The sequence below is a fragment of the Gracilinanus agilis genome, chromosome 1 (genome assembly GCF_016433145.1).
Source record: "Gracilinanus agilis isolate LMUSP501 chromosome 1, AgileGrace, whole genome shotgun sequence".
In the NCBI taxonomy this organism is placed as follows: Eukaryota; Metazoa; Chordata; class Mammalia; order Didelphimorphia; family Didelphidae; genus Gracilinanus; species Gracilinanus agilis.
The window spans coordinates 704,109,737-704,131,414 of NC_058130.1; the positions used below are offsets into that span (position 1 = coordinate 704,109,737).

Here is a 21,678-nt window from a genome sequence, read left to right on the forward strand (position 1 = left end):
AACAACTCTGAGCCTCTAGATACTTGACCTTGGAAAGGTAGCTATTCAGAGAAGAGACCCACTGGTTTCCTTGTCCCTTGAGTCAGGCAGAGAGAAATTTCTATTTACCAACCAGGAGATGAGGGCCTTGTACAAAGCCCTTGGAAAGTTATAATATAGAATATGCATGACTTCTGCCCTCATCTGAGGTGGAGAAATAGTCCCTATTCTTGTTAAAACTCCTGACCTTATAAGGAAGATATAGCCTCAGCTTTTGAGGAATACCAGTCTCACATGGGAAACTTGGCTTTACCCTTGTGTAGCTTCTCTTCCTAGAAAGGGAGCTTAGTCTTACTCTCCATCACCAAATGAAATTTAAAATTTCCAGGACCTTAATTTTTTTGTAGGAATAATCCCAAAGAGATCAATGGTGAAAGGATTTTGAAGGAAGAAAGTTAGGGTCATATCAGAGGCTTGAAAAATGGGCAAGGTTATTTGGAGGTGTTGGGAGGAGAATGAACAGAGCCACTGAAGGCCTGGGTTGGGGGATTTCTTTTAGGAGTCTTAACCCAGCAAGAACTGAGTGAGATGAGGACCCGTCTCTACCTCAATTTGGGCCTGACCTTTGACAGTCTGAAGCAGCCAGCTCTGTGTAGTGACTATATCAAGAAGAGCATCTTTCTTTCTGAGTAAGCCTCCTACCCCTAGGGCTCCTTCTGCCAGCCCAAACCTATGAATTGGGTACTTCAGAGTAGAATCCTAAGAAATTGGGACAGTTGGTGAATCATTCCTTTGGGGGGACTTGCTGACTCTTAGCAAAAGGTTGCCCTCCCTGCCCCAAGACTTGAGATTGGTTAATGAAACAACTAAATATTCCCTTGGCATAGCCCTTGCCCTAAGGGAACCCCTAGTTTGAGGAAGATAGACGTCATTTTATCCTTCAAAGAAGGAAACATGATATATGCATACATACCAAAAAAAAACCTTTGGAAGCAGTTTATTTTAATAAGCATTACTTGGTTCAGAGTACTGTGGTAGGCACTGGGAAGACCAGGTTTAGTTAAGATTTTTCAATTAAGAGAATAAGATACAAACACTGAGAACTCTAATATATTGTATTACATTATAAGTATATTAAATGTAGAACAATATATGATGTGAGGTACAGTTGGAAAAGTCATTACTGATGGCAGGATATCAGCATATTAGAAGAGGTAGCATTTTGACCTGGGCTTTAAAGGAAAGAGGAATGTAGTGAGTGAAAAAGATTAGTGGTGTCCAACGAGGTGTAACTTTTCTGATGTTTCAGGCCAATACTTGAATTAGTTTTGTTTGACTGTGTATTTATTATGAGTAATGATTTTTGTTTAAGGAGGTGAGGGGTTAGTGGATAGTAATAGTGATGAAAAAAGGAAAGAAATGGAAAAAATAGTGAAACAAAAAAATACACATAGAGTAGAGAGAGACTCAGAATGGGACCTGGACAAACTGGATAATTTTGTTACTGTCATGTTAAATTTCATATACATTCACTGGTAAGCATTTATTAAGTGCCAACCATGTGCCTGGCCTTGTGCTTCATGTTATGGATACAAAGAAATGCAAGTGAGGAGCTTATAATCTACAAAAAATCTGAACATAATAGAAGTTCAAAATTTCCTAAGCAGTCCTCATTTTCTGTTTTTTATTTCTTGAGAGATTTGTGTTCAGTGTTAGATAAGATTCATAATTTAGAAAGGAAATCTTTATTATAGGAAAGGAAACAGCGTGAGCAAAGAGAATGTATGCAGTATAGAATGGGGCCAAATAGTAGCTACAAGACCTTATTTGATTTGAGCCAGGGAGCAGAGCAGGGAGATCTTTGAGTGCCTATGAGTCTTTCTTTCTGATTACAGGCAAAATCACCTCTATGAGGACCTTTTTCGTGCTCGATACAATCTGGGCACTATTCACTGGCGGGCTGGGGAGCACTCAAAGGCCATGCGTTGCCTTGAGGGAGCACGAGAATGTGCCCGAATTATGAAGAGGAAGTTCATGGAAAGCGAGTGTTGTGTTGTTGTTGCACAGGTAATTAGCAGCTTTTTAGCTCCCATTTCTGCCCCATCCATGATTTTATATCTATAAGCAACACCTTCTTTAGAGACCACAGGACAGGTGAGTTACTGTCCTTATGGTCTGTCTTAGGGGGATACCTTAGGAGTTTGCGAAGGGTGAGCTACTGGGTTGAGGATTTGAACATTTCCTTCCTTTGTTTTTCAGATCCTCCAGGACTTGGGGGATTTTGTGGCAGCCAAGAGGGCCCTAAAGAAGGCCTATAGACTAGGCTCTCAGCAGCCCAAGCAGCGGCACACAATCTGCAGAAGCCTCAAGTATGGTGAGGCTTGAATTAGATTCCTTCTAGGAGTACTGGTGTGGGCCCTTTCCTTCCCCTTCAGATTTCTGACCATGATATGTTAGAGAGAGAGAACTCTTTGGAAACTAAGAAACTTAGAGCTTATTCCTAGCTCTCACTAACCTGCTAGAGAAGCATCATAGTATACTGGAAAGAGCACTGTATGAGAAATCAAAAGTCCATGGTTCTAAGTCTGTTTCTGACACTTAATAGATATGTGGCTTTGGGCAGATAAAATGAAGATGATAATAGATGCTTTGGCTCCATGACAGCCAAGATGATTAATGTATATGATGATATGGGGCCCTTCCTTAAGGAGGCAGTATTAGCAGTAGAATGAGTTCTTTCTTGATTTTGGATTTGTCTTTGATTCTTGACTCTACCTCTACCACATTTACTCTGTAAATGTGACCAAGTCACTTTCTTTCTGAGTCTGTTTCCTAGTTTCTAAAATGAGGACAATAACACCTCTACTACCTTCTTCCCAGGGTTATTGTGACCAAAATGCTTAAGGAACTACTATATCAATGTCAGCTTCTTTTTCATCTGTAAAATAGGAGCAATAATACCTTTGCAACCAACCTCCCAAGTTTGTCAGAATATCATGAGAAAAATTTGAAAACTATGAGCCTCATTATAATTATAACATCTCATTTTCTGTATTCCTCTCCACATATCCAAATAGTGCTAAAAGTAGTGAATCTGCAGCAAAGGCTGGAGGAGGCTGAGAGCAGTGACCTGCATGGAGCCCTGGGTATTTGTGAGCAGCTTGGGGACCTGTTCTCCAAATCTGGAGACTTCCCCAAGGCAGCTGAAGCTTACCAGAAACAGGTAAGGGAGTGCCTCCCTGCAAGCCGAAGTTGAGGGGATGGAGTTCTCCCTTCCATTGTGTCAAGGCACATTTCTTATTGGGGACGGGCTTTCTTCAGAAAAGGTTTCCAGGTTGTACTAAGAAAGAGGGTAAACAGAGTTGAATCGAAGAACGCTCCAAGGCTAAGAAAAATCAGGAGGAAGTTGGACAGTTAAGGTTGAGGGATCAGAGAGGACCTCTTCATACTGGGGTTGTTCCCACACAGTTGCAGTTTGCCAAGTCTCTGAAGATACCAAATCAAGAATTGGCTGTCATTCATGTCTCACTGGCTGCCACCTTTGGGGACCTGAAGAACTATGGTCAAGCTGTGGAGCACTATGAGGAAGAGCTGAGGTTACGGAGGGGCAACCCTCTAGAGGTAAGACGTTCCTCTCTTTGTCAGACTTAGATCTCTGTTCCCCTCTTCTCCAAGGAACCTCCTTCCTTTACTGACCCTGACTAGTTCCATTGAACCCCATCTCTCCAGCACTTGGTCCGCTTGTAATTGGTATTATATTTGGCTACATGTTCTTTCATATATTTTTTTCCTAAACAAAGCTATATAACCCCCAAAGAGTCCTTAAAAACAGGACAAGTCAAAAAATATTTGTTAACACTATACTTCATATTTATGGCCTACCTAATATTACAATAAGTTCGGCTTCCTCATTATACCAGAAGATATTTTTAGGGTAAGGGCAGAGTCTTGTTTTATTGGATCTATCAACAACTCTGTACTGGGTTCTGAGGGTATAAAGAGGAAAACAAACATTTTCTTGCCCTTAATGAATTTGCAGTCTAGTGGGAGAACACACATGTATACATATAAAAAACATAAAGCATATGTGCATATCTTTATGTAAGCTATTACAACTTAAAACTGTACCAAGATTTTGTGAAGCCATGGGGGGATGGAGGGGAGTACCTAGATGGCTCGATAAATGGAGCACTGGGCCTGGAGTCAGGAAGGCTTGAGGTAAAATCTAGCCTTAAGCACTCACTGGCTGAATGACCCTGGGCAAATCACTTAACCTCTGTTTGCCTAATCCATTGGAGAAGGAAATGGCAAACTACTTAAGTATCTTTGCCAAGAAAACCTCATACAGGATCATATAGAACTGGATACAACTGGACAATGTGTCTTAAGTAAAAAAAACGTGTACGTACAACATAGTAAATATGAAGTAATGGGGGAGACAAAATAGCAGTTGGGGAGGTAAGCGTCAAGAAAGCTTTTCATGTAGGTGGTGAAAAGAGCAAAGCTTTGAAGGAAGATAGGCATTCTAAGAGATGAAAGTGAATGTAGTATTCACTACATACAATGTAGTAGTACTTTCCAGGCTTTGTCCAAAGACTTTGAAATGGGAGATAGAATGTTGTGTAGGAGAGATAGCAAGTAGGTCAATTTGTCTTGAACATAGAAGGGAAATATATAAGCCTGGAAAGGTGGGAAAGGATTTTGAATTCCAAATAAAAGTTTATATTTGTTTCTTACACAATAAAGTGGCCCTTCTCGCCAAAGTAAAAACCCTCTAGTGTGTATAAGCAATTCCTTTACATGCATCTTCTCTAGCAGATTGCCCTATCATTTCTACTCTTATTTTCAATCTCTTCCTGTTTACTAGCTGCCTCTTCCTACAGCCTACAAACATGCCCACATCTTCCTCATCCTCAAAAAACCTTCACTTTTTCCATCTGTTCCTGATAGTTATCCTCTCATATCTTTCCTCCCTTTTGTGATAACTCCTTGAAAAGACAATAGATGCCTCTACTGCCTAGCTTCTAGAACACTTACCATAACTCTACAGTCTAGCTTCAAACTTTTATCATTCAGGCAAAACTATTCCCTCCAAAGTTACTAATGGTCTCTTGTCATTAATTAATTAATTGATTGATTAGGGATATTTTTCCGTGGTTCCATGATTCATGTTCTTTCCCTCCCCTCCCCCCACCCCCCTTCCATAGTCAATGAGCAGTTCCACTGGGTTTTACATGTGTCCTAATGGTCTCTTAATTGCCAATTCGAATGACCTTTGCTTGGACCTCTTCTTTCTTGACTTCTCTGCATCCTTTGATACTATTGATCAAGCTGTTTTCCTTCATACCTTTCTTCTCTCTTAGGTTTTTCTGGCACTACTCTCTCCTACCTATTCTGCAGCACCTTCTCAGTTTCCTTTTCTAGATCTTCAAAAGCAGGTTAAGCCCATTAATAGTGGGTGTCCATTGGGATTCTGCGCTGATCCTTCTCCCTCTAATTTATTTTATTTGATGATTTCATCAGCTCCCATGGGTTCAATTATTTCTATACTAATAATTTTCTTTTTTTTAATCCTTACCTTCTGTCTTAGTATCAGTTCTAAGACAAAAGAGCAACAAGGACTAGGCCCATAATGGCAAACCTTTTAGAGCTGGGGTGCCAGGCCCCACCCCCCCCCAGACCAAGTGCCATGCCCCTCCCCTCACCAAGTACTCGAGGTACCCTTTGTCCACTTACCCCACACAGGAGTAAAATGGGAGAAAGTGCTCCTCTTGGGCTGCTGGGCAGAGGGGTGGGGAATGGGAAAGAATGTCATCAGGCCTGGTGGAGAGGGGGAGGGGAGCAGCTCTGCCCAAGTTCTTCTGCTTTTCTAGTAACAAATTCAGGGGCCAGGGAGGGTGGCTGTGTGCCTTCAGAGAGTGCTCTGCATGCCATCTTTGGCACCAGTGCCATGGGTTCTCCATTACTGGGCTAGATAGTTGGGGTTAAGTAACTTGTCCAGGGTCACACAGCTAGGAAGTGTCTAAGGCCAGATTTGAACAAAGGTCTTTCCAATTACAGGCCTGGTGCTCTATCCACTGTTCTACCTAGCTGTCTGTATACTGATAATTTTCTAACATTCAATTTTAAAAGTTTTTGAGTTCCAAATTATCTTCCTATCTCTCTCCTACTCATTGAGAAGGTAGGCAATATGATATCAATAATACATGTGAAGTAATGCAAAATATATTTCTATATTATCCATGTTGCAAAAGAAAACACACACACACACACACACACACACACACACACACACACACGAAAAAATAAAATTAAAAAATAGGATTCAATTCGTAATCAGAGTTCATCAGTTCTTTCTGGAGGTGGACAGCAGTTTATCAGCATGGACCCTTTGGAATTGTCTTGGATCATTATCTCTATCAGAATAGCTAACTCTTTCACATTTGATCATCCTTATAATGTTGTATAATGTATATTGTTCTCCTGTTTCAACATCAGTTCATATAAGTCTTCCCAGATTTTTCTGAAACCATCTTGCTTGTTTTTCTTATAGTACAATAGTATTCCATCACAATCATATACTACAGTTTGTTTAGCCATTCCCCAATCAAGAGACACCCCCTCATTTTCCAATTTTTTGCCACTAGAAAAAGGATGGCAATAAATACTTTTGTACAATTGTTTTTGCAGGATTGTCTTTTGTCTTTCATTATATCCCTAGCTCTTAACACAATGCTTGACATATAGTAAGTGTTTAATGTATTTTTATTGACTGATTTATCCTAGAGGCTATAAGGGAGTGACTTGATCTCTGCTTTGAATGGATCTCTTAGAAAGATAAAAAGTGGAGAAACTTATAGCATAGGAAGGGCTTTTGTATACAGCAATTGGTTTAAATGATGACCACCTTGGTGCAGCTCTTCCTCAATATAAGAAACAGAAAGGGGAAATATAAAAAGTTGGTGGAAGTCATAAGTCAGTTCTTGCCCCTGGGAGTAGGGTGGGTGTACCTGTTATTGAGTTTGCTCGAGGTCCATCTCTTTTTTTTCTCCCATGTTTCTAGGAGGCAAAGACCTGGTTGAACATTGCCCTATCCAAGGAGGAGGGTGGGAAGCCATATGAGGAGCTGGAACCATGTTTCCAGAGTGCCCTCCACTGTTCGAAGGAGGCCAAGAAGCCATGGCTACAGGTGAGATCTATATCCATAGTCCCACTTTCCTGTACTCCCCAGAGCTCCTTTTCTTTTGACAACACTTCCCAATTTTACTTTCAGGGCCTTGTCTCAAGATTTAGCCATCATGCTTTCCCAGACAACATGTTTGTTAGGCAGTCCTGCCCTTTCCAGTCCTCACCTCTCTAACTTTCATGGATCAGAGTTTTTGAGTCATGGTCTCTGATCTCTGTTACATTCCACAGCGGCAGATCTTGCAGCACCTCCATGCTCTCCAGCTGAAATATCAACCACACAAAGCCCCCAATACTAGTTCTAAGCTTCAGGAGTTGAGCAGTACTGAAGGCTGGAGCCCATCCAAGGATATCAGTGAGGAAGATGAGGAAGAAGAGCTGGAGAACAGTGAAGCCTTGGAAGACAGTGAGGTAGAACTCTCAGAAAGTGGTGAGTGAATGCCCAGGATTATCAGGAATCCAGTAGGAAACTGGGAAACTTGAGCCTCAAACTATCATTGAAATCCTGCTCTATGGCTCTAGTCAGCCTTCTTACCATAAATACAACTTGGCCTAAAATTCTAATGTTAGGGACTGTTGCCTCTCCTGTACTCAGGCCCATTCTTAATGAAGCATCCATTCATATAGGCTTCTGTTCTGGGTACTTTATGGAACTAGGGATGTCAATGACTCATTTCCTTTTTTTTTTTTTTTTTTTAAACCCTTGTACTTCGGTGTATTGTCTCATAGGTGGAAGAGTGGTAAGGGTGGGCAATGGGGGTCAAGTGACCTGCCCAGGGTCACACAGCTGGGAAATGGCTGAGGCCAGGTTTGAACCTAGGACCTCCTGTCTCTAGGCCTGACTCTCACTCCACTGAGCTACCCAGCTGCCCCCGATTCATTTCCTTTTAAGATCCTTGACCTTTGTCTCTCTTCTCTCTGCTCTTCCTTGGTGATCTTTTCCATTGTCTAGATTTGACAGTAACCATACTTAAGCAGCTTTGATCTCTTTCCTAAGCTTGAGACCTGAATTTCCATTTTAAAATATATAAAATGGAGCTCTTCCAAAACTTGCTCCCTTGCTTGACTTCTCCATTTGATGAATATTAGCATCTTCTGTCTTTCCAGACTTCTAGTTATCTCTGACTTTATCTCTTTTGCCCCCTCCATTCAATTGCAAAATCTCTACCTCTGAGATGTCTTTGGCTTCCCTCTCTTCCTTTACATTCCCTCCCTCTCTCACTTAGTTATTTACAGTCATACATGCATTTACTAAGCACTTATTCTTGCTAGGCACTGTGCTAAACACTGTAGATACAAAGAAAGGCAAAAACAGCCCTTGTTCTCATGGAGCTCACATTCTAATGGAGGAGAAAACATGCCACCAGGTTATATACAGGATAAATTGGAGCTAAGCTCAAAGGGACTACATTAAGGGGAAAGAAGTCAGAAGTCCATACCTTCTTTAGCCTTGCTAGAAATTGCTAAGCCCTCCTAACAAGTATCTTTGCCTCTATTATTTTCATTTTCAATTCATCTACTCTGCCAGGTTCATCTTCCTAAAGTACAACTTCATGTCACCCTTCTGTCACTCATAGATCTGGAAAAGACCTCAGAGGCCATTTAATGTAACCATCTCATTTTCCCATAAACATTCAGTGATCTCCCGTTTTCTTTTCAAAATTTGGTCCCATTTTGTCTTTCCAGCCTTAGATTCCATTGCTCCTTTATATATTCATTCTCTGTGCTTCTGCCAAGTTAAAACTACATGCTGATTTCTGAATCTGCTCTTGTATACTATACCTATCCCTAGCTTGTCCTTTCATTCATTTCTGCTGGTCAGAAAATACCATCCCTATCCTTAAAGACTTAGCTCCAGGATCATTTTATTCATGAAGCTTTCTTTCATCCTTTAGCCAAAATGAATTTCTTCTCCTTGTTTCCATAACACTTTTGCCTATACCCTCTCTTATGGGCTTTTATATATCTTGCTTTCTACTGATTTATGTATTTCTTTTTCCCCCTTTTTTTATGTACATTTCTATCTCCTTCACTAGACTGATAGCCATAATGACAGACCCATATCTTCATCTTTGTATTTCTCTTAGCACCTTACAAAGAACATTGAAAAGGCTCAATAAATGTTTGTTGATTTGATACATGAAGATAGGACACAGTGTCTACATCTGAGAAAATATTAGAAACTTGTTTAGTCATAGGATCACAGAATCAGATCTGGAAAGATCCTCAGATGTCATTTATCTAGTGAAGAGCTTATAACATCTGCTCACAGTGTCAGACTAATGGAAAAGCATTTTGGGATTGTGGAAGAGGCTACTGGGCATTCTCTAGGCTTATTTTTAATCTAAGAGCATGTGTCCAGTTATCTGCCAGCCCAAGGTGGTGATATCTTGGGATGATTAATTATTGTTCCAGAGAATGAAGACAACGACAGTCTACAGCCAGGAGAGGAGGAAATGGAGTGCTATGGGCAGACTGGCCCTGGCCGTCGAAAAGTGAATAAGGTATGTCTGGTGAAGGGAAATGGGTATTATCCAACTCTCAGACATTGCATTCCCTGTGCCCTCATCATATTGTCATCTGAGCTTTCTTCCATCCTTTTCTCCCCACTGCCACCCTGATGTGTGAACATTCTCTTTCCATTTCATGCTCATATGGTGGATTCCTTATAGTGGAATCGACGAAATGATATGGGGGAGACGATGCTGCATCGAGCATGTATTGATGGGCAGCAGCGCCGAGTCCGTGACCTTGTGGAACAGGTATGACCCAGGCCCTTTAAAGGAAGAATGTAGGTAGAATCAGAGCCTGCAGAGTTTTCTTACTGAGATTTAGACAGAACTTCCCCTATCTTTGTCCTTTTATTCACCTTAGAAGCCATAGACTTGGTCCGATTTGTTTGTACTATCATTCTTGGGTCCCCATGGGTGTAGGGCTCTAATGAAAGTAACATAAAACTTGAAATATGTAGTATGAGCTGTGGCCCTTTTGTTTATGAAGGCTCTGCTATGAACCAATCTCCATGAGATCTCAGGGTGAAGTGGTCTATATAAAACCATCTGCCTACACACACCTATTCCCCCTTTGACCTAGCCGTATGTATAGTGGTTAGGACAGGCTTGGGGCCTCAGTTAGAGATCACTGTGTAGGTAGAACAAAGGGAAGATAAACTAGGAGAATTCCAGTTCCCACATTAAACCCCAAGTATTTTTTTTCTGTTATAGGTTTTCAGGTGTGTGAGCCTGGGTGGTTAAGGGGACATGGTCCTGATAGGAATGAAGGAGTTACATGTTGCTGAGAGATGATGCCCCCATGCCTGGAGTAGTTATCCTCCTGATGGCATTTTTCACTGTTTCAGACAGAGTACAGAGGCCTAGTCATCAAGACTGAAGTGACTAACAATAGCCCTCTGGCCCTTGAATGTCTTTCTCTAGCTTGAAATTATTCCAGAAATAAGACTACCTTCAAGGATCAGGAAGCTCATTTGTGTGTTAAATGAGTATTCTGTTAGAGGGCTGAAGAGCCAGGTTGCTTGCTTTTGGCTATAGGGGTGAGGTATGGGTCCTGATTCCAGAGTCAAGCCCAGGGCCTTCATCTTTCCTTTCTTTCATTGTAGGGTCATCCTCTGAATCCCCGAGACTACTGTGGTTGGACCCCACTACATGAAGCCTGTAACCATGGGCACTTGGGTGAGTGGGGAAAGATGGGGGCCTATGAAAGATGAGGTAAGAAGAAACAGGCCTGGGCTAAATTGTGTGAACAAAGGAGCAAGATGGATAGGAGGGAGTGAATTGAAAAGAGGGGGACCTGGAACTCATGATGAGGATCTAAATTGGGGACTTACCAAGACTTTTGATTAGCTAGTGACTTTATACTTGATTGGGTGCTCTGGGGGTCCTTAGAGATCGTCCAATTCTTGCTGGACCATGGTGCTGCAGTGGATGATCCCGGAGGCCCAGGCTGTGAGGGTATCACTCCTCTTCATGATGCCCTCAACTGTGGCCATTTTGAGGTGGCTGAGCTGCTAATAGAAAGAGGAGCATCAGTTACTGCAAAAAACAGCAAGGTGAGGGGAGTTGGGTTAGGAGTGGGGAGGACGGGCTCCTTTGCTTCTTTTGTGCAATGATGTGTTCCTCAAGAGAGGAACCTAGAGTATAGATGGAGAGGTCACCCTGGATTCGGGGGTTAGGGCACCTATAGCAAAAGTTGAAGAGAAGGAACTGAGGGCTCTTCTTTGGGACCCCAGGGTTAGAACATCTATGATTTTCAAGGCAAAGGACTGTTGGTCTTTTTCACCTCCATAGGGTCACAGCCCCCGAGAGACCCTCCGGCAATGGGTGAAACTCTATAGCAAGGACCTGGATCAGGAAACACGTCAGAAAGCTCAAGACATGGAAAAATTGCTGCTGCAAACAGCTATGGGAAAACGGCACCAAACTACATCAGTGGTCCCAGGTAAGCAGGATAGCCATTTTCCAACAGATTTCCCTTGGGGTTCTCTCCGCCTCTCAGTTCAGCTCACTCAACTCAGTCCCAGGGGGCTAGCGATGCCTTTTTTGGAGAGAGTGAGGACTGTCCTCTGGAACTTGGGGAGCTTCACCACCTTGGTCATAGCTAGATCCAGAGATAACAGTGTCCCTAAATAAGGTCTGCTTGATATTTGAATTGTAATGGATAGAGAGCTAGTCTCAGAACCATAAAGACCTAACTTCCCTATCTGACACCTATAATCTGTACATCCCTGGGCAAGTCACTTAGCCTCTCAGTGTTCTAAGCAGCTCTTTAAGATTATAGATTGCTGAGAAGATGCCAATCTGCATTTGCAGATAAAGTTTCCTCATCTTAAATTCCCTTTAGCAATGAAATCATAAATCCATTCTCTATTCCTATATCTTTAGTAGGTCCATGGGCTAGGTTATGTGGGAGGTCGGCTTTGACTTCTCACAATTGTTTTTCTTCCTTCCTACAGCATCTCAAGACTCTCTCACCCCTCAAACTATCCAGACCAATCCTCTCTTTGACCCAGAGACCTCCCCCACTTCCAGCCCCATCAGGTCTTCCCATTTCCTGGCCATATCAAAAGCCCAGCATCCCTTTGCCCAGAACAGGTCCCTTAACAAGCCCTTGACTTCCCCAGAACTGGGAGGACTGGGTGCCAGCAGGCCACAAAGTTGTCAGGTTGGAGATGGGGCCAGTAGCTCTGAAGAGGACATTGATACAGTCCCATTCCAGCCAGTTAAGAAGAGGCCAAGACTTTTCAACGTGGAACGGCGGGCAGAAGGAGCAACATTGCGCCCCACTGAGAACACAGATTCAGATGTGGCATCTGCTAGCCGGGCTGTATACCAGGCAGCTATCCGTGGCGTGGGCAGTGCCCAGGCCCAGCGTTTGTTCAAGACTATAACAAAAGGGTCAAGTGAGCCATCCATAGCCCAAGCAGCCCTCATTCCTGAGGAAGAGTATCTGGATGGAGACTGGCTGGAGGAGGATATAGATTCTCGCTGTGTCCGTCGCAAGAGGAGCCACTGTTTCCCAGACAGTGGGTCAGATTGTACTTCTGGGCCAGATAGTGATAGTGGAACCTGCCCAAGTTCTAAGGCCCGTTCCCGGCAGAGTCGACTCACTCATATTGTGGATAGGACAGTGCTAGGCAAAACCAGTAGGAGCAATAACTTGACAGGAGAAAATGCCTCCAGGGTTTCAGGTGCCAGTGGAGAGAGCCCCTCAACAGGATACCTGCCAGTAAGTAAGCTAGAAGCTCTTGGGGAGAGATTGGGGTACATGACCCCAAACATGTGGCCATCCCCTGACCTTGGAAGTAGACAGTACAAACATTATACCAGGAGGTGCTGGGCAAAATCTTCCTAACAATTAGGGCTATTCAAAAGTAAAACGGGTCACCCTGGGTGTTAGTTTTGTATCACTGGTGGTTTTCATGCAGAAACTGGATAACTTTTCCCTAGGAATATTATAAAAGGGATATTGTTCCAGTATAGGCTAAATAAGGTGCTGCCCTAATGGTACGTGCTTGCTCTGAGGCTCTAATTTTGGGAATATCAGGATCCTTTCCTCAGAAAAGGCTTGGGAGGTGTTAAACAATCAGAAACCTCATTTCCCCTCCTACCCCTACCCCCCTTTTTTTTCTTTCCCCCATTTTCACAGTGTTCAGCTGGACCACTACCCATCAGGGTCCGGGTTCGAGTACAGGATAATGTCTTCCTTATTCCAGTTCCCCAGAGGTAAGAAGCCAGCCCTTCTGCCTTCTTTCTTTAAATTATTTTCATTCACTCTGTTCAGTTCAAATATTTACTGGGCAACTACTCTGTGCTCAGGTCATTCAAGGGACTTGGAGAAACCAGGAGTAACAGAATTGGTCCATGAAGATATGTATGAAGGAGAGAATAATGTCAGTGACTAAAACAAAGTACAGAAATGAAGGGAGCACCTAATGTTGAGAGGCTTAAAGAAGGGAGAGAGAGTTTGAAGGGAGAGTAGTTTTGGGAGAGACCGGACACAGGATGGATTAGCATTAAAGAACGGTAGAACTGGAAATGAGAATTGAGCTGGAGTGAACCTGATATGGAGACAATATGAAGAAGACATCCTGGCTGGAGCAGATCGGTTTTTTCCAAATGATGGGAACTATGGTTGACTCGGGTAGGGTTGGCCTAGATTATGAAAGGGGATCAAGAGCCAGGCTGAGGAGTTTGGCAATTGAGAATCACTGAATAGAGGAAAGAAAGAAGGAAGGAGCCAGAACAGAAGAAGAGATCCTGAAAGGAATGCAAGATCAATCCCCTCTTTTTAGAAAAGGAAATAGGCCTAGGATGATAAAGACAAAGTGACTTGGCTAACATGTGAACACAGAATAGAACCCAAATCTTTTGACTCCCAGTTGAACCTCATTTCTATAAACTGTCAGGGTTATTACCCTTTTGTTTTGGGAGGGGAAATAGCCTAGTATGAGGGGATCACTTCTAGTTCCAGTATGTGACTATTAGCATAATATTGAGGTAGGATCTGGTAAGTGCTGAGGGAGCATAGAATAAAGAGTGATCCAAGCTGAGTTTGAGTTTTGAACATATACATCAGTGGATTTGTTTCTGAAGATCCCTTAGGAAAGGATTTCTACTCTTCCCATTTCAGAGGGGAGGGTGGATTCTGGGTGGAAGAGAGTCAATGAGTCTATAGATTGCTTATCTGTTCTTCCCCAGTGGCAATGAAGGGCACCCTGTGTCATGGCTGGCAGAGCAGGCGTCTCAGCGATATTATCAGACATGTGGGCTGCTCCCCCGGCTCACTTTGAAAAAGGAGGGAGCCCTGCTAGCTCCAGGGGATCTCATCACTGATGTACTGCAGAGCAATGAGGAGGTAAGAGCTTAGAAAAGCTTGCCTACTCTTCAAAGGACTTGGAACATTCCTTTCTTACACATATACCTGGAAGGAGCTCTCCCTAACAGGATAGGGCCTGGGGGCTGACCATGAACTTCTGTTTCAGGTGCTGGCTGAAGTGGTCTCCTGGGACCTACCACCCTTGACTGACCGATACCGCAAGGCTTGTCAAAGCCTGAGGGAAGGTAAGGAGACAGCAGGAAGCCAAGCCAGGGATACCTGATACTTTTGTTTAATGGCAGAGACGATGGAGTCCTTCAGCTCCCTCCACTTGCTGGGGGGTGGGAGTGAGGAAGTTGGTGGAAAGTTAGCCAATGTGAGCTCTGTAGGGAGCCTCACCATTCTATGGAAGATGGGGCAGGAGCAAAGGCTCTGGTCTCTGGGGTGGAGATTCAAAGGTTGGTCTATTGCTTGGGCTCTAGTTGTCTGTCATCACTTGAATGATATTTTGCAGACTTCACTTCTCCCCCTGTCTCCTTCATGGAGATCCCTGGCTTCCGTTCAGAGTAGAGAAGTCTCTAGAACAGGGGTCGGCAACTTTTTTGGCTGTGAGAGCCATAAACGCCACATTTTTAAAATGTAATTTCATGAGAGCCATACAGTGCTCACAGTGCCGCTCCTGTAACAGCGCCTGAAAAAAAATGGACTTTATGGCTCCTGCAGAAAGAGCCATACGTTGCCGACCCCTGCTCTAGAGTGTGAAGAGATACCACTTCTGTCTGATTTCCTGAGATTAGGCAAAGATTCAGTCCCTAGGCTATTTGCTCCCTAGAATCCTTAGTCCTAAGGATTAGACCTAAGTCCCTAGGTCCCTTAGTAGGAGGGAGGGATGGAGAAGGGAGTGTGGAAAGGAGGGATGGGGATCACTCAGACAACAAATAAGCTTCAATTTAGAACTGGAAAGAATTTGAAAGACAATTTGAGCCCCCACCTAATATAATTGAGGAAAACAGTCTCAGAGAAAAATGGTTTGCTATGTCACCGGGTAGTACAGTGGGAGCTGGGATCTCCACGTGGGTCCTAACACTAGGCCCAGGACTCTTCTGCTGGACCTGTTGTATATGTTGTTGCAAACTCAGTGTCAGGGCTGGGGAGTGGACAGAGAAAGGAAAGCCATAACCTCTCAGAGATCTCACAGTCTGGCAGGGAAGAGAAGACTCACACATGACACAGAACAGCACAAGATGTAACCAAGGACTCAGCAGTACAGTGCTAACTCTTAGGTGCAGCAAATGTTCAGAGAGAGGAGCATGTGTGTGTATATAAGTACATGTCCATGTGTAGAAGAGTATGCAAGCATGTATACATTGAAGGGGGGGGCGGCAGTCATAGTAACCAAAGACTTCCTTTTGGAGGTGGACCTTAATAGGAATTTGGGTAGGTGAGAGAGAGGTAGGTGGTGAGCAACAAGCCAACAAATCAAGTCACCAAGCATTGTGCCAAGCACTGTGCTAAATCCTGGGAATACAAACACAGGCCAAATGACAGTCTCTGCCCTCAAGCAGTTTACATTCTAATGAGAAAAAGTAACCCATACAAAGAACTGTAGAAGCAAAAGTGAGGGAGGTGAAGCTACTGTAGGCTTGGAGGATTGAGTATTGTATATTAGAAACCACCCTGATGAGAATGGAGGCAAGGAAGGCATGGTGAAGAATAATAACAGATAAGGCTAGGAAGGTTGGGTAGGGCCAGAATATAGGAAATCTTAAATACCAGGCCAAGCAATTTGACTTCATAGAACAGGCAGTGAAGGGCCCTTTTGTAGATTTGAGCAGAAGAGGAATTTTTTATGGAAATGAGAGATTTTTTTAATTTAATTTTTTAAAAAATATTTTTCTATGTTTCCATGATTCATGTTCTTTCCCTCTCCTCTTCCCTCCCCCTTCCCAGAGCTAATAAACAATTCCACTGGATTATATAAATGCCATCACTTGATACCTATTTCCACATTATTCATTTTTACCACAGAGCTGAAACCCCAAATCATATATCCATATTAACAAGTGATAAGTCCTTAGTTTTTCTTTTCAGTTTCTATTCCCATAGTTCTTTCTCTCAGTGTGGATAGCATTCTTTCTCATAAGACCTTCCTGGAATGTCCTGCATTATTGTATTGCTTCTAGTAGTAAAGTCCATTACATTAAATAGTTCCACAATGTTTCACTTTTGGTGTACAATGTTCTCTTGGTCCTGCTTATTTCAGAGAGAGATTTCTTATGGAAAGGAGAGAGGAAAATATGAAATATCCCTTTAACCAAATGGGCAGAGGGCACCTCATATACTTCAGTTACTACCAGGTCATCCAAAACCCTTTGAATAGTTTTCCTAGACTAGGTTCAGGTCTCTGTTGGCTGTTATTCCTGGAGTTTCAGTTTGAGCTCCCTTTCCTGATATAGCAAAAAGGGACCTATATTCAATGTGGGTCCCAACGTTATTGCTTTCTTAGGTCTCAGATGACTTAGGGCTTCAGGTGACTGGGAGAGAGGCTGAAGACTTTGTAGAGCTCTGCCTCATTTAAATTCAATTCACTAGCAAATCAAGATATCATCCCATAGTGTCATAGATCTGCTTTGAAAACCAAGGAAGAACAATGATATTGTAGAGGGCTTTCTCATTCAGATGTTGGGTAGATTAAAAGTCCCAACTCTGATAAATATAATTCTTTGAGTATTAGCTAGATTCTTGCTTTTTTGGCATGTTTTAAAAGGGTTTCCTATTAAGTGCTAGATTAGACTAGATAAAGTTATGTCAAACTACAAGATTTTGCAGTTTTGATTCTTTAATTGACTGCATGATGGGGCAAAGATTGTGAGAGGTAAGGGGGATGTTGTTTATGAATGAATGAACCTAGCTAGAGGTGGGGAATATTTCTGGAAGGGTTTATAGAATCAGATTTAGAGTTAGAAGGTTCTTTGAGGTCACATATTCTAACCATCTCCTTTTACAAAGGAAATGATATCTATAAGTTTCTTTCCATTACACCATAGTGACTCCCATATTGATGCTAATGGCCTGGCAGAAAAAGTTGGTGCTTTGGAGAAAGAAAGATAGGAGGCATCCATCTCACCTTGTGCTTGGCCTTATATGGCCTACCCTGGTTCCTCTATTTCTTAAAAACTACAGAGTAGTCCTAGGATTTTATGAAAAATGAATATAAACTCCCAGCTGTGTGACCCTGGGCAAGTTACTTGACCCCCCATTGCCTACCCTTACCACTCTTCTGCCTTGGAGCCAATACACAGTATTGACTCCAAGACGGTAGGTAAGGGTTTTAAAAAAAAATGAATATAAACTATTATAAGCTGAGAGGGAAAGTACCAAGGAGCAATAAGAGTTTGTTCTCTTCTCCTCCCCACTGAACTGCCGATGTGGTGATGTGAACCTCTTCTTTTTCTCCCTTAGCTGAGCACCAGCTTGTCTTCCAGGCTCTGGAACAGCAGGGCTCAGGCCCCTCATTCAGTGTCTGCTCCCTTGCCCTGAGCCCAGTCCAACTCACCCCACTGCTGCGTGCCCTGAAGCTGCACACTTCACTTCGGGAGCTACGCCTGGTCGGGAACCGGCTTGGGGACAATACAGCTGTGGAGCTGTTGGCCACAGTTAGCACAATGCCTGGCCTGATCCTCCTTGATCTCTCATCTAACCACCTGGGTCCTGATGGCTTACACCAATTTGCTACTGGCCTTCTAAAGCAGAACACCTTCCAGGTGAGGCTCCTCTATTTGAGGAAGGGAGTTAAAGTTAGTATTATGATCTTGCTCTGTCCTGGTTAGTGTTTCCATCTTAGAATGAAAACCTTTGAAAGGCAGTTATGGTATCAACCGGTATAGCAGGCATAAATCATGTCTCTACAGTACACTCTGCATAGCAACCCTATGACCTAGGTATGGGACCCATTTTTTTGGCCTGTTTTACAGATGTGGAAACTGAGGCATAGAGAAGGGAAGTGAAACATGCTCAGTGTTGCTTATGGCAAATAAGCATTAATTAAAGCTAAGATTGGAACCCAGATCTCCTGACTACAAACCCAGCAGTCATGCTTCTGTGCCATGTTGCTTCTTTTGCCAATAGAAGTCATTATAATACAGTGGCTATTGGGTCCTTAGCCTCATTTTGAACACTTGCTGGAAAATGGAGGAAAGAGCATCCTGGGTTCCTTTCCTGGTCAAGACCACCCCCCACCCCCCTCAAGAGAGGGAAACACATATTCCCTGTTCCTAGAAACCCTTTAGTTTTGTTAGGAAAGACATAGGCCTCACTGCCGAGGTCCCGTTACATGCTTTCATGTACTGTTTAATATAAAACGAGAAGTATAGTCCTCCTTCCTAAGAGAACCTTTGTCTAATGTTATAAATATCACCCCCACTCTTAGAAGGCTTGGTTCTCACAGGAAAAGCTTTTTCTGGCTCCCATTCCCCAACTGTCCTGGCTACTACACTAGGCCAAAAAAGGGAAGTCTGTGTTTCACAATGGACCTCCCCCTAAGAAAGTTGTTCTCTTACCTCCTCTCTCTCCTGTGTCCTATCCACTTGTTTTGCAGAATCTAGAGGAAATCAATTTAAGCATGAATCCTTTGGGAGATGGCTGCTCCCAGGCCCTGGCCTCCCTCCTGCAAGCCTGCCCTGTTCTCAGCACTCTTCGATTACAAGCCTGTGGCTTCACTTCCAGCTTCTTACAGAGCCATCAGCACACCATGGACAGTGCCTTGCAGGGTGAGCTGGCAGCTCCAACACTCAGATGAATCATTCTATTAGCAAACATTTCCTAAGCTACTACTGTGTGCCAGGCATCAGGTGCTGCGGCACTGGGGACAGAAATACAAATAAGGAACAATCCCAACTCTGGGAGCTTATATCTGAACAGGGAGAGAACAAGTACCTATATAAGTATGTACAGAATAAATACAAGGGAGTCAGGGAAAACATGAGCAATTGGTAGTATCAGGAAAGACTTCAGATGGAAGAAGGTGGGGCTTGAGGGAGGCAGCCAGTGCAAAGTCTGTCTGTCTAAATTTTAAAGTAATTATTGCTTTTCTAAAGTAGAGAGGGCTGCTTGGACAGGAAATGTTTCTTCTGTATCACCAGAGCAGTTTGCTAAGAGGTTGCATGACCACATAGTATCATTGCATATAGATCTGTAAGGGCCATTAGTGATCATCTTGTACACACCCATCATTTGATCATTTGACAGAGGAAGAAGCAATCTTTGATCAAGTAAACTGCTCAAGGTCATCCAGGTAGTAAATAGAAAAACTGGGTCTCAGACTTAAGTCCTTTGATTGCAGATCCATTGTTTAGGCCAAAGGTGTCAAACACATGGCAGGCAACACTCCTCAGTGTAGTCTAGACCACATTAATGTATAATTTGGGAAAGAATTAACAAAGTAAATAAAAATTCAATAGGACATAGATAATGTTAATGTTTTATTGACACCTGTGGTTTAGCTGACTGTACCATGTGTTTTCCCCTACTCCCTAGATAACATAAATTATATAGAGTATATTGAAGAGGAGATCAGAGATCTCTGTGTGTGAGGTTGGATGAAATGACACTTCCCTAGCTCAGGTTTGCTTAAAAGCAGGGCACATCTGCATCTGATTATGAATTTTGAGAATGACCAGTTCCTTGAATGTGATACATGATTTCCCCAGGACAGCTTCCTAGAGGAGATAGGTTAGAAGTGGAAGAACTTCATCTGAGCCTTGAGAATTCCCCATGGGATTTTGGAGTGGGGGAGACAGGTTGGGAGCCATTTAAAAAATAACAATGTGGCCATGTAAAACACAGTGGAATTGCTTATTAGCTACAGTAGGGGAGGAGGGAAGGGAAAGAACATGAATCATGTAACCATGTAAAACTACTCATAATTAATTAATTGAGGTTTTTCATATCAAAAAAAGATTATAAAAAATTAAAAAAAGAGAATAACAGTGTGGCTTTTAGGAGTGCTAAGAGAGGCTTAGTTTAGTTACTTAGTTGGCTCTGAGCACCACCTTGTATAAAATGGAATGGAATTCCTTGGGTTTGAGTATAGTTTTTAACCATTTTTGGAATGTGTCTTGCTTGAAGCGTAGGTGCCCAGCACCTGAAGATACTGTCTCTGTCCTATAATACCCTGGGAGTCCCAGCCCTCTCTAGGGTTCTTCAGAGCATACCTCACCGTGTCTTAGCTCAGCTGGAGCTTGGCTCAGTGATGGTCAACAGGAACAGCTCAGGATTCATGGAGCCTATGATCAGATACCTGACTCAGGTATGCAGTAGAGCCTTTTGGGATAGGGGAGGAGAAAGCAGGCAGGGCAGAAACTAGCAAAATTATAACGATACCTTTGCTTTTGTTTTCCGAGATAAAGGCCTTTCCTTGTATCACCAACACTTAGTACAGTGCCTATCACATAGTACTCACTCTATGAAGGCCTGTTGACTTGTTGAGTCATTAGGACAAAAGAAAAACAGATTCAGAAAAAAAGCTCCCTTTATCTGAGTTTAAAAAGGTGAGCACTGGAAACACTATGAAAAACAAAGACAGTGTTACTATACCTTGTGTCTGTTGTATTTTGTAGGCTGTGAATGATGGGATTCTAAAACTTGAAAATTAAAATACTGAGGAGAATTTTACATATTAAAATTCTGTCAGATTTCCACACAAAAATGAGCAGTTATTATTTCTCTGTTTTCCCAGGAGGTCTTGAGGTCTTAGCATTCTTGAGAGGAAGGTAACTAGGAATGAGGGAAAGGAATGAGAGAACAAGATTTGATTAAGTATCTCCTATGTGCCAGACACTATGCTAAGCACTTAACAAACATTTGATTATATGAGGAAAGACTTAAACTCCATATATATACAAATACCTCAACTTAAAAACTCTCCTAGATTTTCTTCTCTTTGTTTTCCAGCTCTATAGGCTCTCCCAGATTTCCAAGGCTGAGATTCTTGTTGACCCAACTGTTTCAGACTGTTCTGATTCCTTTTCCATAATGTTTTATGACTCCCAAGTTCAAGTGCTCCTGGCAATCTGTTGTCTTTCAGAATCCTACATGCCAGCTCTACCCACAGAGGTGGCTTTGCCTGAGGAGCCTAGAGTTCCATATTTCTGAGGTCCTGGTCCAATGGTAGATAGTGGTCAG

At 42.8% G+C, this 21,678-nt stretch overlaps 1 protein-coding gene across 1 annotated transcript in view; it reads left to right on the top strand.

Annotated features, from left to right (window-relative positions):
• Positions 1–21,678, top strand: part of LOC123255992 (tonsoku-like protein) — a 41,846-nt gene that overhangs the window by 5,205 nt on the left and 14,963 nt on the right. The window contains exons 5-23 of the mRNA XM_044684697.1: positions 539–668; positions 1,875–2,046; positions 2,239–2,353; positions 3,057–3,202; positions 3,448–3,600; positions 7,043–7,168; positions 7,396–7,594; positions 9,580–9,668; positions 9,837–9,926; positions 10,781–10,853; positions 11,067–11,230; positions 11,469–11,619; positions 12,134–12,906; positions 13,327–13,403; positions 14,379–14,535; positions 14,663–14,741; positions 17,959–18,260; positions 19,094–19,265; positions 20,628–20,803. Of these exons, the coding sequence (XP_044540632.1) occupies positions 539–668; positions 1,875–2,046; positions 2,239–2,353; positions 3,057–3,202; positions 3,448–3,600; positions 7,043–7,168; positions 7,396–7,594; positions 9,580–9,668; positions 9,837–9,926; positions 10,781–10,853; positions 11,067–11,230; positions 11,469–11,619; positions 12,134–12,906; positions 13,327–13,403; positions 14,379–14,535; positions 14,663–14,741; positions 17,959–18,260; positions 19,094–19,265; positions 20,628–20,803 (3,344 nt within the window). The remainder of the gene's footprint in view (positions 1–538; positions 669–1,874; positions 2,047–2,238; positions 2,354–3,056; positions 3,203–3,447; positions 3,601–7,042; positions 7,169–7,395; positions 7,595–9,579; positions 9,669–9,836; positions 9,927–10,780; positions 10,854–11,066; positions 11,231–11,468; positions 11,620–12,133; positions 12,907–13,326; positions 13,404–14,378; positions 14,536–14,662; positions 14,742–17,958; positions 18,261–19,093; positions 19,266–20,627; positions 20,804–21,678) is intronic.